General features: G+C 41.4%; 1 protein-coding gene across 2 annotated transcripts in view; it reads right to left on the reverse strand.

Moving 5' to 3' along the window:
- Positions 1 to 14,648, reverse strand: part of slc13a3 (solute carrier family 13 member 3) — a 41,803-nt gene extending 27,155 nt beyond the window's left edge. The window contains exons 1-4 of one of the 2 annotated variants that reach the window (XM_048549873.2): positions 14,402 to 14,648; positions 9,859 to 10,124; positions 5,525 to 5,685; positions 1,860 to 1,917 (exon numbers count right to left, since the gene is read on the reverse strand). In XM_048549873.2, coding sequence (XP_048405830.1) covers positions 1,860 to 1,917; positions 5,525 to 5,685; positions 9,859 to 10,124; positions 14,402 to 14,512 — 596 coding nt within the window. In that variant the 5' untranslated portion in view covers positions 14,513 to 14,648. The remainder of the gene's footprint in view (positions 1 to 1,859; positions 1,918 to 5,524; positions 5,686 to 9,858; positions 10,125 to 14,401) is intronic. The other variant, XM_048549872.2, reaches the window with a different exon arrangement.
- Positions 14,649 to 16,334: the final 1,686 nt, after the last annotated feature.

The raw sequence follows: 16,334 nt of genomic DNA on the forward strand, positions 1-16,334 counted from the left end.
CTGACAACACAAAACTAGGTTGGAAAGAGTAGTGAGGAGGGCATAAGGACAATTCAAGGCGATTTAGAAAAGTTAGACAATTTGAGTGAGTTGGCAAATAGAAGGCAAATGAAATAGAACATGGATAAATGTGATATTATCCATTTCAGAAAGAAAAACAGAATGGCAGGGTATTATTTGAATAGTGATAGATTGAGAAAGGTTAACGTACAAAGGGACATGGGTGCCCTGATATTGAAAGCAAGAATGCAATTGCAGCAGCAGTTAGGAAGGCGAATGGTGTGTTGGCTCTAATTTCAAGAGGTTTTGAGTGAGCAAGGAAGTCGTACTGCAGCACTACAGGGACCACTCCTGGAATATTACGTGCAGTTACCTAAGGAAAGATATACTTGCCACAGAGGGAGTGCAGTGAAGCTCCACCAGACTGATTCCTGGGATAGCAGGTTAGCTGTCTGAGGTGAGTTTGGGTCGAGTGGGCCTGTGCTTGCTAGAGTTTAGAAGAATGAGAGGGGTTCTCATTGAAATGTATGAAGTTCCAACAGGAATAGATACACTGGATGTAGAGATGTTGGTCCATGGCTGTGGGGTCCAGAACAAGGGGACACAGTCTCAGGACATGTGGTAGACTGTTTTAGGCTGAGTCCAAAAATGTGCAGGTTACGTCATTGGCCATGATAAATTGTCCATAGTATCCAGGGATGTGCACACTAGGTAGATTAGCCATGGGAAATGTGGGCCTACGGGAACAGGGTGGGGCAGTTCAGTCTGAGTCTGATTGGGATGATCTTTGGACGGTCAGTGCAGACTTAATGGCCAAATGGCCTCTTTCTGCACTGTAGGGATTCTATAATTCTATGAGGAGAAATGTCTTCATTCAGAAGGTGGTGAACCTGTGGAATTCTCTACTACAAAATGCTGTTGAGTTCAAGTCGCTGAATATGTTTTTAAAAAATATATAAATGTATAGAAGGTAAACATGTGAGGGAGCATGGGGGGAGAGCGGGATTATGGCATTGAGATAGAGGAGCATCCAGGATCATGTTGAATGGCACAGTTGGCTCAATGGGCCAACTGGCAAATTCTTTCTCCCAAAGTTTTTCTTTGAGTCAATGAGCTAATGCAAAGTTTTGCTGAAATAAGGACATTTGTGTTTGCATAGAGAATGAACTGCATTTGGACTAGTTGTCTGGGCAGAGTTGTGAAGCTGAAAATACCAGAATTGGTTAAAAAGTCTTATTAATGTGTAGTTAAGCAGCAATGTGTCTTTGTGGCTGTAAGAATTGTGCAGGAAATGTCCTGCAGTGTAAGGGAGCTTAGGCTCAGAGGAAAGCACCTGAGTGAGTGGTGATTTAGTTCATGAATTCAGAGCTCAGGGTGGAAGAATCAACCATTGTCTTTATTTAGCGCTGGCCACCTACAATGAAGTGGATCTGGCAGTTGAGAAAAGGCAGAATTCTTTGGCTACAATTAGACATTTCCTCCGTAGAATGTTAGAACACATTTGTGTACTTTTTCTTCAAATAAACCTGTCAATCCACATTGAAGAGTGTACAAAATTATTTAATTAGTCTATTTGAAGTGTTTGTATATTAATATCAGAGTGTAATTTCTCACCAGAAATATGAGTGAAGCAGTCTAATAGGTCCTTACACTTACTTTGGTGGAGCAATGTATCTTGTTCTTGCATACAAAAGGCTAAAGCAGACTGAAGCAAACTTTTTTTTGTACTGAAAAGATTTAAGGGCCATTGAAAGACATTTCTGCTTTTAGGATAAGTGGAATACGTTTCACCTAACACTCCTCTCAAGAATATGTTAAACTTCCACTTCCATTTTATATATGATAATTTTATATTGTACCTGTCATCGCTGATAAAACATGACATCTCATTAGGTAATGACTCTTTTGAAGTATTGTCTGAAGAAGAAACAGAGACAGACGTTATACAAATTCTATTTTATTCAATTATATAAAGCAGATATGAATATACTACAGAGACAGTAAGAATGCTGATGCTGGAGTCAGCAATAACACAGTGTGGAGCTGGAGGAACACAGCAGGCCAGGCAGCATCAGAGGAGCAGGAAAGTTGATGTTTAGGGTCAGGACCCTTCTTCAGAAATGAAGGAGGGTCCTGATTGGAAACGTCAACTTTCCTACCACTCTGATGCTGCCTGGCCTGCTGTGTTCCTCCTGCTCCACACTATGAATATATTACACTTAGACAATATTAAATTTCAAATGAAAAACTTCAGATTGTATAGCGGGTAGATTTTGAATGTTTTAGGAACAAAAGACGTACAGAGATCTTAATTGCTACTCATTAAGTGGCAGATCTTAAAAGCTACTTTTAATAGATGTTAAGGCAGCCTAATCATCCCAACTAACTAGCTGATCAAAAGTTTTATTCTGGTGATGTACTGTTGAAGTCTCATGTGACTAGTTAACTGCCGAACCAGTATTTTGCTCTTAGAAGATTGTCATTTTGTTAACTTTTTAAATGCATTCTTTCTTAAGATCTGGGCATTGCTGGCAAGCCCAGCATTTGTCATCCTTCCTTACTGCTTTTAACTGAGTGGCTTGCTAGGCCATTTCAAAGGACAGTAAAAGGTCAATTATATTAATATGGTTCTGGAGTCACATACAGGCTAAACCAGGTGAGAATGGCAGATTCCCTTACCTAAATGGTCTCAGAAGCAGTACAAAAAGTTAAATGGGATGTTTTAGTTTATTGTCGAATCTAGCCCCAGAAATGGTCACCAAATTGAACCTCTCAAAAACTCACTTGTTGCCTTTAGTGTTGAAATAACTGCACAAAGGCAGCACGCCATCACTCAGTCACTCCTTATTTACATGTGCACCGTACATGGACTCTGACCAGCCAGCTTAGTGCCAGTCCTTAGACTGAGGAGACCTACTGAATCTCCTGTTTATATCTGTCAGCCAAGGCTCCCTGCTTGGCCCAGGTTAATAACTCCAATCAAAGCTGTCATAGTCAATAAGATCCACCTAGCCCTCATTCCAGTCAATACAAGCGTCCACCACAAATTGAATGCAAACAGAAGGGCAGAGGTGTGTTGAAGACGCTATGACAAATTCTGCACCTCCGCCCCCTTCCACCCTACCATTAGTGGCTCTAGTTCTCCCACAGGAAGCACCATTCCAGTTTCATGAGTATAGACATAACCATCAGACAGATATTATGCTGTGTGGACTTTTTTTACCCTCAGATTATGGCGGGTTGCGTTTTCACTCGACAGGAGACAGTACTTTCCTATTCTCACTGAATAGAACATCACAGCATGTAACAAAACAGTTGGAGCCCTTTCCTGCTGAGACTGCTTCCCCCTCAGCTATTCTTCCTCCCATCAGGAAGAAAATGATGAAATATTGCAAAGTTATTTCAAAGGGAGTGGAGAGGTTTTACAATTAAATAGGGAGTTGGTGAGGCCACATCAGGAGCACTGTCTCCTTACTTGAGAAAGGATTTGACTAATTCCTCAGGTGATGGGGTTATCTGACAAGGTAAGGCTGGACAGGTTTGTCCTGTGTCTGTTGGAGTTCAGAAGAATGAGAGGCGATCTTATAGAAATGTTTAAGGCTTGGCAGGGTAGATTCTAGTGGGTGTTTCCCCTTGTGAGAGGCTACAAGTAGGGGTCCCAGCTTAAAAAGAAGGGGTTTACTATTTAAGGAGGAGATCAGGGAAACTTTTGTTTTCTCCTGCAGGGTTGTTAATCAAAGAAATTCTTTTCCCTAGACAGCAAGAGAGGCTGGGCCATTGAATATTTCTAAGGTTGAGTTACACAGATTGTTGATTGACAAGAGATCCAAAGTGTATAGGAACTAACGAGGGAAGTGGAGCTGAGGTCATAATCAGATCAGCCTTGATCTTATCCCAACGCTTACCCAAGGCTTAACTCATGTTCCTGAATTGTATGTTCATTTGAGTAGGGCATTTGCTGCCCATTCCATTATATTCAGTTCCATTTATAACTCCCCTTATAATGAAAGAGGCCATGCCTAGCCGCAGTAAGGCCTGGACAACATCTAACCCATGGGCTGACAAATGGCAGATAACATTTGTGCCATGTAGCAACCATCTCCCACAAGAGTCAACTCCCTCCCAGGATTGGCCTAAGTGCATGTGCTGTTTTTGCAGATCTTCTGCCGATATTCTAGCTCCATTACCTTGGAAACCTTTGCTGATTTAGACAGGAAACTGATTAAACCCCAGTGACAGCAATTACTTTTGAAATTTCTCTTGTTTCAGTAGAGATTTGATGGAAACTGTATATGCATGCAAATAGATGGGGAGGTGATGGCCTAGTGGTATTGTCGCTGGACTGTTAATCCAAAGACCCAGATAATGTTCTGGGGATCCGGGTTTGAATCCCACTATGGCAGATGGTGGGACTTGAATTCAACAAAATATCTTGGAATTAAGAATCTAATGATGACTGTGAGTCCATTGTCGATTGCTGGGGGGAAACCCACCTGGTTCACTCATGTCCTTTAGGGAAGGAAATTGCCATCCTTACCTAGTCTGGCCTACATGTGACTCCAGACCATTAGCAATGTGGTTGACTCTCAACCACCCTCTGGGCAATTAGGGATGGGCGATAACTGCTGCCTAGCCAGCAACACCCTCATTCCGTTAATGAATTTAAAAAAATATCCTGCTAAAGTAAAGCGAGAATAGGATATTCTTGAACTAATGAACATCAGAATGAGACACCCATCTTATGATGGTAGGTTGGGCCTTTGTCCATTGGAATTTAGAAGAATGAGAGGTGATCTTATGGAAACAAAGAAGACTTGATAGGGTGGATACTGAAAGGATGTTCCCCCTTGTGAGAGAGACTAGAACTGGGGCACACTGACTAAAACCATTTAAGATGGAAATTAGGACAATTTCTTTTCTCTCAAAAGGTTTTCTCAGAAGGGTGACAAGGTGCCTCAGTGGATAGCACTGCTGCCTCACAGAGCCATGGAGCTGCGTTTGGTTCCACCCTCGGGCGACTATCTGTGTGGAGTTTGTATGTTCTCCCCGTGTCTGCATGGGTTTCCTCTAGGTGCTCCGGTTTCTTCTCACAGTCAAAAGATGTGCAGGTTACGTGGATTGGCCATGCTAATTTAGAAAATTTATAACAGAGATGAGGGCAATTACTTCTCTCGAAGGGTGGTAAAACTGTGGAATTCAGTCCTGCAGAGTGTGGTGGATGCCAGGACACTGGGTAAATACAAGGAGTAGATAAACAAATATTTTTAATTAGGAATATGTTAAAGGGTTATGAGGAGCAGGTAGGAAAGTGGAATTAAGGCCCAGATGAGATTGGCCATGATTGCATTAAATGACAGACCAGGCCTGAGGGGCTGAATGGCCTACTCCCGGTCCTACTTCTTATGTTTGGTGGGAGTGAGGGAAACCCAATTTCTACATCCAGCCTGGATACTGAATCCAACTCAAACTTTCTAGTTGGACAATCCAATACACTACAATGTAAGTATCTAGTATATTGGGTTACCTTTAGTGTCTAGGCCATCTTTAATCGTATCAGACCTCGGAGTACTGCCAAATAAGCTTTGGAGCACTGCATTGGCTATTGGCATCATCATGGCAGTAGTGGCAGTGTTACTAAGCCACATTGACAGAAAACATGTGGTCATCATCATCCCCAGGATAAGCCTAGAAAATACAACAGAACAATAGGACTAAATTGTTGCTACAAGTTTCTGAGTTTCTGAATTAATGTTGAATCAGGGTAAAGAAAGATAAAGGACTGTGCTGAAAGTAGATACGTGCTGAAAATATTCTTTACACAATATCTCATCTGAGGGAGAAAGATATGTTGGGGGTAGACTTTCGATTTGTTTTATCGGCAAATAACTGGCATGGCAAACAGTCCATCTATTTGAGGGGAGGTGATGGCCTAATGGTATTATCACTGGACTGCTAATCCAGAGAGCAAGGGAGGAAACCGCCATCCTTACCTGGTCTGGCATGCATGTAACTCCAGACCTACAGCAAAGTGGTTGACTTTTAATTGCCCTCTGGGTAATTAGGGATGGGTAGGGTAGCCATCATACTGCGAATGAATAAAAGTAAAATCTATCATAGAAACTGGGCAGACAGAAAGACAAATGATTGTATTAGATCAAGAGTAGAGCTTCAGGAATTGAAGGAGTTGATATGTTCAGTTAGAGAAAGAAAGATAGCCAAGTGTAGACATTGGTAAGAAAAACCTACAGCATCATCCCATAGCAATAACTGTCAGAGAAATTGAGCATAAAAACAGAGGAAGATAAAGACAAACTGTTGGGTAAACAAAATTGAGCTGGAGGCTGACGGCAGTTTGAAATAAACCAGAGAAAAACCAAGATGTTGACAGTGGTACCACTCACGTTATGGTGAACACAGACGTAGAAAATGTCTGTTTTTAGACATTTCAAATGTCTTGGCAAATCCAAAACCAAAGGCTACATACCTGGGTGGCAAGTTTTCCATTAATTGTGTATTAGCCATATCTCATAGAATTCCTTCAGTGTGGAAACAGGCCATTTGGCCCAACATATCCACACTGACTCTCTGAAGCGTATCCCACCTAGGCTTACCCCTGCAGTTCCCATGGCTAAACCACCTAACCTACACATCCCTAGAGACTATAGCATAGCCAATCCGCCCAAGCTGTACATCTTTGGACTGTGGGAGGAAACCCACGCAGACGCAGGGAGAATGTACAAACTCCACACAGACAATTGCCCAAGGCTGGGGGTGAAGCTGGGTCCTTGGCGCTGTGAGGCAGCAATGCAAACCACCGGGTTACCATGCCAGCTCTTTTATTATTATACACAGAATCTGTAGCCAGCAAAGATGTCTGCGAGCTGCCTGCACGTGCTCAGATGGCAACAAAGTTACCACAGAACTTTCTGCCTAGATACAGACAGAAAGTGCTGGAGAAACTCAGCAGATCTGGCAGCATCTGTGGAAAGGGAAACAGTGTCATTGTTTTTGGTTTCAAGTGATTCTTCTTTGGGACTGGCTGGCCCACTGGGCACTATCCTTGCCCCTCAAACCTCACTCTGTGTCTCACCACTTCACTCAGAGGATTGCAGCAGGTCAAGCAATGAGCGCTCTTTCTGAACGTGTTTCTTGATCAAAGCTTCTTCAGTTCATTTCAGGGGCATGGCTGGCATGGATGCTTTAGCACTACGGCGCTGTAAGTTTAATAAAACTGCACGTTGGTTCTGCCAACGTCCCTTCATTTCAGAGACATGGGCATTTGACTGCACTGCTGTGTTTCTGTGTGCTTGTGGTCACTGCACCACCTAGTGGTGGCATCAACAATATCTGCAGTCAAATATATAGCGTGACGCTCATGGATATACATATATTTGAATATTCCTGGAACACCACTCACAAGGAGTACTGATGAAGATTTCATGGGCCTGCATTTTCATTTCTCCAAACATTCATTTTAATGGATTGAAAGTCAATAAAGCCATCGACTTTCAACCTGTATTCTCTGCAAATAATACACCTCACCTAGAGAGCCAAATCAGAGGACCAGCTCAGTAGAGGCTTGTTACCATGTGGGAAAGTTATTATCCTAATCAAGAATCAAAAGAACTGCAGCTGCTGTAAATCAGGAACAAAAATAGAAATTGCTGGAAAAGTTCCGCAGGTCTGGCAGCATCTGTGGAGATAAATCAGAGTTAACATTTTGGGTCGAGTAACTCTTCCTCAGAGCACGTTAGTATCCTATTTAGGCATTGAATGGTAAATGCACGAGGTCATACAATAGAAAACGACAACCAGTAATTTCAATGTGTCAGTGCAAAAAACAAATTTCCGTAAGGTTACTAAAAAAAGGAAAGAAGTATCAGATTCCAGCTGTCATTGACTTGAGGGATAGGTGGCATTTGATTCTCCAGCAAAGTTGAACATTTTATAAATTGGTTATGAACATATTAAGATTCAACACCTTCTATTTCACCCACCTTTAATAATTTTTAATGCCTAGTGTACACATCATCAAATGTTGATTCCAGACAGATTTAAATTATGTATATATTTTATTTAAAGGGTCAGAATTTAGGTTTTATGATCAAAAATTTGAATAGGGAATTTTTTTTGATATAATTGTCAGTATTATTCTTTAGTTGTTAGGAATCTATTTTATTTGTATTTTTGCATATTTGTCACTGGCATGTGTAATATCCACATCTTCTAACAAATCACCTCAACTGAGCCCAAAACATGTGAATCAGATTGTAAATGCAAACGGTAGCTCATTTGAAATTAATACATTAGATTCAGTCATAAAATATTGGCCACAAGAAGCTCCGAACTGTAATGTAAATTAGAGCTTGCAAAATCATATTAAGGCTGAGAATTTGTAAACTAAAGGCTGAAATTTTCATCATAGCTGTTTTCCACCAATCATAGAACAACTCCAATTTTAACTTTCAATGACTACTATGGAAATGAAACTCGGCCATCATCAAAAACAGGCAGATGACCCAAGAAATATTTCACATATTTTAAGTTTTAAGCACAATGTTGATTAATCAGTAATGAATGTTTAGCAAGAATGTATACAAGATATTTTTAAAAATTATATAAAGTATAATCGCTGTTCTTGACTTTGTGAATATATCATTATTTTAATGTGCAACAGTGTTCATGCCAACAAATGTGTACATTAGGATAAGAAAAAGCACAAGTTAAAGAACATTAACATAGTGGGATTGCACCTTGGGTATTATGAGTAGTTTCAGTCTCCTTATGTAAAGAAATATCTGGTTGTCATAGTGGAAATGTAATGAAGGTTCGCCAGGCTGATTCCAAGAGTGAGGAGATATGAGTATAGATTGAGAAGACTGGGCCTGAATTATCAAGAGTTTAGAACATGAATTGAGGTGTGCAAAGTTCTTAGGAAGCTTGACAGGATTGATAAAGGAAGAATGTTTCCTTTGGTTGACGGTGTTAGAACTAAACAGCACAGCCTCAGAATAAGAGTTAAGGCATTCAGAACTAGGTGAGGATGAAATTTTTCCCTGGAAAGGAGATGAATCTTTGGAATTCTTTAATCCAGAGGGCTGTAGAGGTTCAGTTATTGAGTATGTTCAAGATAGAGATCAGTAGCTTTCCATACATTAAAGAGATCATGGGATATTGAGATACAGCAAGAAAATGGCACTGGGGCAAGAGATCTAGTTGAGTGATGAGGCAGGCTTAATAGGCTGAAAGGCCTAATCCTATCCTATGTCAGTGTTCCTATGTGCTGCCAAGCGGCAATACTGAAAATTACTTTCTAAGAGTTAAAAGAACTACTGGTTTTGATGAGAGAGTTGAATTTGTGAAATCATGAAGGCAGACTAGATTTACTGTTTCGTTGTTTGTTTAACATGTTTTCAGATTCATACACTTAGCATCTACATATAACTAAAGATATAATTAACTACTGTGTGTGAGCTAATATTTGTTGTTTGCATGGCTTGTCCAAGGTTATGACAACCTTTTGCTTGATACTTTTTTGGTGGCTGACAGGTTGATCCCATTAGGAAATTTCGCATGTTGTGAGTCTTTTGCACTGATTACTTCCACTACATAATTGTTAACTTTTGGTATATGCATTTTTGAAGGGCTTATTGGAAATGCATAACTTTAGTGTTGTAATGGACAAGAATTACCATTAGATCATCATGGGAAAATGGAGTTTCTGTTAAACAAAAAGCCTATAATTGGAATATGTAACTGCCTGTAAAAATTTTATTGTTAACTGGGGTTAAGAAGAGCACGTCCTTTCTCTTAAGTTCAATTACAAACTGAAAACTCATTTGTATTGTCATTACTCACATAGATGGAGACAATCCCACAAATAAAAGGACAGCCAATGCTATTCGACGGTGTAAGTTCCACTCTTCAATCGCCAATGCCATGATCAGGCCACTCAAGAAGAGAGCATTGGTGTCAAGAAAGTACTGAGGACAGACTTTGGAAGATGGTAAGATACCAAGTAGTGGAAAGAGGCTAATGGGAAGCAGGGATGTCACAGCGATCGGCAAAGCTTCTGTGCACCAGTACGTTGCCATGAGTAGAATCACATACAGGCATCTTCCCTCCTAAGAAAGATAGTTTTGAAAAGGCAACCATTTTTAATATGAAAAAAAGTTGAGTTTCTTAGAATTGTAAATAACATACCATAGATAGAGGCCATTGACTCTGTCCTTTCTGTGCTGGCTGTTGAGTAGTTCTCTCAAATTAAACCCACTACTTCTGTTTCCCCATTACCCTGTACCTTGTTTTCCTGAAAAGTATTTGTCCAATTCTCTTTTGAGTGCTATTCTTCACTCTGGTTCCATTACCCTAATAGGGTATCCTTGGGATATCAGTATGGGGGAATGATATTTTGCAGACTGTTTCATCCTCTTCTTCTTAAATGTGGCATATTGTTCTGAGGTCAGAGGGCATCATTTTCCTGTAGAAGCCCTGTGGAGGGACTTCTATCTCTTCTCTCACAATGACACTAAATGCAATTTTTAATTTGCCGTAAAATCTACATGAGCATGATCATTAAAGGACATGCATTTTTTCTACAGTTGCTCGATTGTAGGAAGGACATTATTAGGCTGGAGAAGGTTCAGAAAAGATTTATCAGGATGTTGCTGAGAATGGAGGGCTTGAGTTATAAGGAGGGACCAGAAAAGCTGGGACTTTTTTCACTGGAGAGTCAGAGGTTGAACATAGAACATAGAACATTACAGCACAGTACAGGCGCTTCGGCCCTCGATGTTGTGGCAACCTTTCATACCGATCTGAAGCCCATCTAACCTACACTATTCCAAGTACGTCCATATGCTTATCCAATGATGACTTAAATGTACCTAAAGTTGGCGAATCTACTACCGTTGCAGGCAAAGCGTCCCATTCCCTTACTACTCTCTGAGTAAAGAAACCACCTCTGACATCTGTCCTATATCTTTCACCCCTCAATTTAAAGCTAAAGGTTGAGGGGTGTCCTTACAGATGTTGATAAAATCATGAGGTGTATGGATAGGGTGAATGGCAGTTATCTTTTCCCTTGGGTGGGGATTTCAATACTAGGGGCATATTTTTAAGGTGAGAGGCGAAAGATTTAAAAACGACACGAGGGGCAAATTTTTTTACGCAGACACTGGTTCGTGTGTGGAGAAAGTGATGGATGCAGGTACAGTTACAATGTTTAAAAGACACTTGGAAGGGCACATGAAAAAGAAATGTTTGGAGGCATATGGGCCAAGTGCAGGCAGGTGGGACTCTCTGATGAAGGGTCTAGGCCCGAAACATCAGCTTTTGTGCTCCTGAGATGCTGCTGGGCCTGCTGCGTTCATCCAGCCTCACACTTCATTATCTGGGACTAGTTTAGATTGGGATTATAATCAGCATGGACTGGTTGGACCGAAGGGTCTGTTTCCATGCTGTATAGCTTTCCAGATAACTCAAACCCTCCATTCTCGGCAACATCCTGGTAACTCTTTCTGAACCCTCTCCAGTTTAATAATATCCTCCTATAGCAGGGAGACCAGAACTGGATACAATACTCTAGAAGAGGCCTGACTAACGTTCTGTACAACCTCAACATGACTTCCGAACTACTATACTCAAAAATCTAAGTAATGAAGGCAAACTTGTTAAATTCTTTCTTAATCACCCTGTGGAAATGTAATGCAAACTTCAATGAATTATGTACCTGAACCCCTGGGTATCTCTGTTCTGCAACACTATCCAAGGCCCTGATTTTAGTTCTATTACTCCTGCCCCTGTTTGTTTTACTTTGCAATATCCAAATTAAACTCCATCTGTCACTCCTCAGCTCATTGACCCAATTGATCAAGATCTCTCTGAAGTCTTATATAATCTTCTCACTGTCCAATGTACGACCAATTTTGGTGTCATCCGCAAAATTACAAACTGTACCTCTTATATTCCTATCCAAATGGTTTACATAAATGAAAGTAAAAGTGGACCCAGTACTGGTCGCCTGTGGAACACCACTGGTGACAGGCCTCCAGTCCAAAAGACAACATTCCATCACCTCTCTCTCCACAATCAGGTCTGTATCCAATGAGCTCATCCCGAATCCCATGTGATTTAACTCACTCATCAGCTTACCATATGCGGAGCCTTGTCACAGACTTTACTAAAGTTCATATAACCAATGTTTACCACTGTGTCCTCATTAATCTTTTTGGTTACTTCCTCAAACAACTTAAACAAGTTTGTGAGAAATGATTTCCCTCGCATAAAAACCACACTGACTATCCCTAATCAATCCTTGCCTCTCCAAATGCATTTATTCCTATCTTTCAGAATCACCTCCAACAAGTAACTTACCACTGAGATCAGACTCACAAGTCCATAGTTCCCAGCTTCTCCCTACATCCCTTCTTTAACAACATTAGCCACTCTCCAGTCATCTGGCACCTCACCCGTTATTATAGATTACGCAAATATTTCTGCAAGGGGGCCTGGAATTTCATCCCTAACTTCCCACAACATTCTGGGATACACTAGATCAGGTCCCAGAGATATATCCACCTTTATGTTTGGTGAGATCTCCAGCACTTCCTCTTCTGTAATGTGGACTGCTTTCAAAACATCAATATTTATTTCGCTGCATTGTCTAGTGTCCATTTCCTTCTCCACAGTGAAACTGATGCAAAATATTCATTTAATATCGCTCCCAACTCCTGAGGTTCAGCACAAAGATGACCTCTTTGATTGTGAAGAAGAATTACTCTCTAGTTGTTCTCTTGCTTTTAATGTACTTAGTGAATCTCTTTGGATTATCTTTAAACTTATCAGCAAAGGCTATGTCATATCCCCTCTTTGTGCAGCAGTCAATGAAGGTAAATGGTACATTGGCCTTTATAACAAGAGGAATTGTGTACAGGAGCAGGGATGTCTTGCTGTGAATGTATAGGGCCTTAGTGAAAATACACCTGAAATCTTTGCTCTTCTTATCTAGAGAAAGACGTTCTGTCTACAGAGGGAGTGTGTAACACAAGTTTATCAGACCAATTCCTCGAATGGCATTCTGATGTATGGAGGGAGACTGGATCAATTCGGATTATATTCACTGGAGTTTAGAAGAATGAGGTGGGATCTCATAGAAACATGTAAAATTCTAACAGGTCTAGACAGGGTGAGCACAGGAGAGATAATCCGAATGACGAAGGAGTTCAGAAGGAAGGCTCTTGGTCTAAAGGTGTGCCATTTAGGACTGAAATTAGGAGAAATATTGCACAGAGAGTAATGAGCCTTTTGGAATTGTCTGCCACAGATAATGGTTGAGACTAAGATTGATAAATTCTTGATCTCACAAGGAATCAAGGGCTACGGGGAGAGCGCAGGGAAGTGGAGTTGAAATGCCCATCGGCCATGATTTAAATGGCGGAGTGGATTCAATGGGCCGAATGGCCTTACTTCCACTCCTATGTCTTATGGTCTTATGGTCTAAAACATTGAATGTTTTCAAGAATGGGTTAGACAGGATTCTTAGGGCTAAAGGGATCACAGGGTATCAGGAGACAGCGGACACAGGCTACTGAGTTGGATGATCAGCCATGATCGTAATGAATAGCATAGCAGCCTCAAAAGGCTGAATGGCCTACTCCTGTGGCTGTGTTTCTATTTATACCTTTTCCAAAAGAAAGGAGTTATCTATATTGGCTAACAAAGATCAAACTAAGGGCTACTAGTTAATAGTAACAACAGATTCTGCTAACTGTTTCTAATAACAATGAATACTTTTAAAATGCAGCATGCACATGCAGTCATTGAACACCACCGGCAGGTAACTAATGAACATGTATGTTCTGTAAAAGAGGTGGGATGGGGGATTTTTGTCCTGAGTGAAGGGTGATAAAACAGGATCGTTTTAAGGTAGCAATATTGGAGAGGATATGGGGATAGAGCTGGAGAGTGGCTCAGTGGTTAGCACCCAGGGACCTGGGTTTGATTTCACTCCTGGGCAACTGTCTGTGTGGAGTTTGCACATTCTCCTCATGTTGGCCTGCATTCCCTCTAGGTGCTCTGGTTTCCTCCTGCAGCCCAAAGATGTGCAGGCTAGGTGGTTTGGCCATGCTAAATTGCCCTTAGTGCACAGGCTAAGTGGATCAGCCATGGGAAATGTGGAATTATTGGGATAGGGTGGGGTGCTCTTCGGAGGGTTGGTGTAACTGGATGGGCTGAATGGCCTCTATCTGTACTGGAGGTATTCTATGAATGGAATTCAGGTTGTGTGCGAAGACTCTCACACTTTACATTCCCTCTCTACCCAAAAAAGGGCTATTGTTTCCCATAACAACAAACTCACCTACCCGACCCGCAGCAGGGTCTGAGTTTTTTTTAATTTTACCTTAGGAGGCGTGGTGAAGAGGATCGGTGAAAAGACCAGAGGTCCCAAGCAGACCACGATACTTTTGCGAAGACACCAAACTTTCTTGGCGACCACGGCGATTTTATCCATGTTCCCGTAGCTGGGCTTGGTACACAGTTCCCTATTCCTCTCTCGGTACCACCTGAGCCGCAGCCAGCGAGCACTTGAATCTTTCTCGGAGACTTTAACTAAATCGCCTGACCTCTCGGTCCAAAGGGTTTTCTACTGATCTGTGAGTGAACAGTACTGGCCCCCCTCCGAGTTTTAACCACTGCTTCCCCGGAGGAGATCGAGCAAAGTGAGACATGGGCTATATTGTGAACAGGAACACTGTGGTTTTTGTGGTAGAACACGTTCTGCAGAGTGAACTGTTGTGCTCAGTAAGATTGTAGTATGAGCGAGGTCAGCTCTGGGACCAGGCATAGGGGCAATGGCTGAAACATAACGTAGGAAAGCAGCCCCACCACTCAGAATCTAAACTGAAAAAGATCAGAAATTTCTACGTGGAGTTCTGGCTTATCAGCTGAAAGCCTAATATAGGACTTAACCTTTCTCAATTGATGCAGAGCGGCAAATAGAAAGTTGAGGAAGTTGGACTCCAAAACTGTCAGTTCAGATCAGGGAATCACGCAAACGTTAGGACCGCAGAGCAAAGCCATTCTGCCCATCGTGCCTGCTTCTGTAGAGCTCTATCCCGTTTTGGTGAGGGGGCTGTAATGGAGAAAATGATAGCCCTCGATGTTCTTAAGATGGTGAGAGACGATCACATTTAAAAACATAAGATTCCGAAGGGGCTAGATGGGGTAAATACTGAGAGGATGTTTCCCCCCATGGGACAGTCTAGGACCAGAAGGGCATAGACTCGGAATAATGGAGATGTTGGAGCAATTTAAGATTGAGATAAGGAAGAAATTGCTCTCCCCAAGAGTTATGCGTCTTTGGAATTCCTTGCCACACAGAGCTGTGGGAGGGTGGGGGCAGAGCACTTGTATATATTTAAGGTTGAGATAGATTCTTGATCAGCAGGGGACTCAGTGATACTAGGAAAAGCCAGGAAAGTGGAGGTGAGGAATGTTGGGCCAGCTATGGTTAGGTTGAAGGCAGAACAGGCTCAATGGGCCAAATGGCTTGCAACTGTTGCTATTTTTTGTGTAATTTACCTCATGACACTAAATGGATAGGTTTTTCTGTCATGACATTGCAGATGGAAAGTTAAAGAACATCATCCCTCTTTTATTAGTCTTCGTCATTGTAGCTTTGTTAGTTCTTTCTCTTGTTCTTTTGTGTTCCTATCTTTCTCACACTCATTTCTCTCATTTTAATTGCTGAAGTAAAGCCATGATATCAACATTTTTGTCTTGCATTCATCAGGCAGATGCAAAAATGCCAAATTTCAAAGGAAGCAACAATTTATATCATGTGACAAAAGGGTGCCAAATATTAGATAACAAGGTGTAGAGCTGGATGAACACAGCAGGCCAAGCAGCATCAGAGAAACAGGAAAGATCTGATGCTGCTTGGCCTGCTGTGTTCATCCAGCTCTACACCCTGTTATCTCAGATTCTCCAGCATCCTCAGTTCCTACTACCTCTAGTGCCGAATATGGCCAGGTTGTCTCTGATTGCTTGAGTTATTGCCAAAGGAATGCAGTGTGGAACTGTTAACAAACATGTTTCAGTTTAATGAAACAAAAGGGACAATAATTCCATCTATTTCTGTTTGTTGTTCTTGTTGCTCCCTCCCAACATGATCTCTCCTACTGCCCCTATCCATTTTTCTGCTAAGAAGACATGTGTAATAATTTGTTGTTATCAGCATTCACTGGTATGCTATGTTCTAATGATAATCCAAAATCTCCTATGGACATATCAAATCTTTAATTCCAGCTTGTGTTTTTTTAAGAGGAATGATA

The sequence above is a fragment of the Stegostoma tigrinum genome, chromosome 19 (genome assembly GCF_030684315.1).
Source record: "Stegostoma tigrinum isolate sSteTig4 chromosome 19, sSteTig4.hap1, whole genome shotgun sequence".
Lineage (NCBI taxonomy): Eukaryota > Metazoa > Chordata > Chondrichthyes > Orectolobiformes > Stegostomatidae > Stegostoma > Stegostoma tigrinum.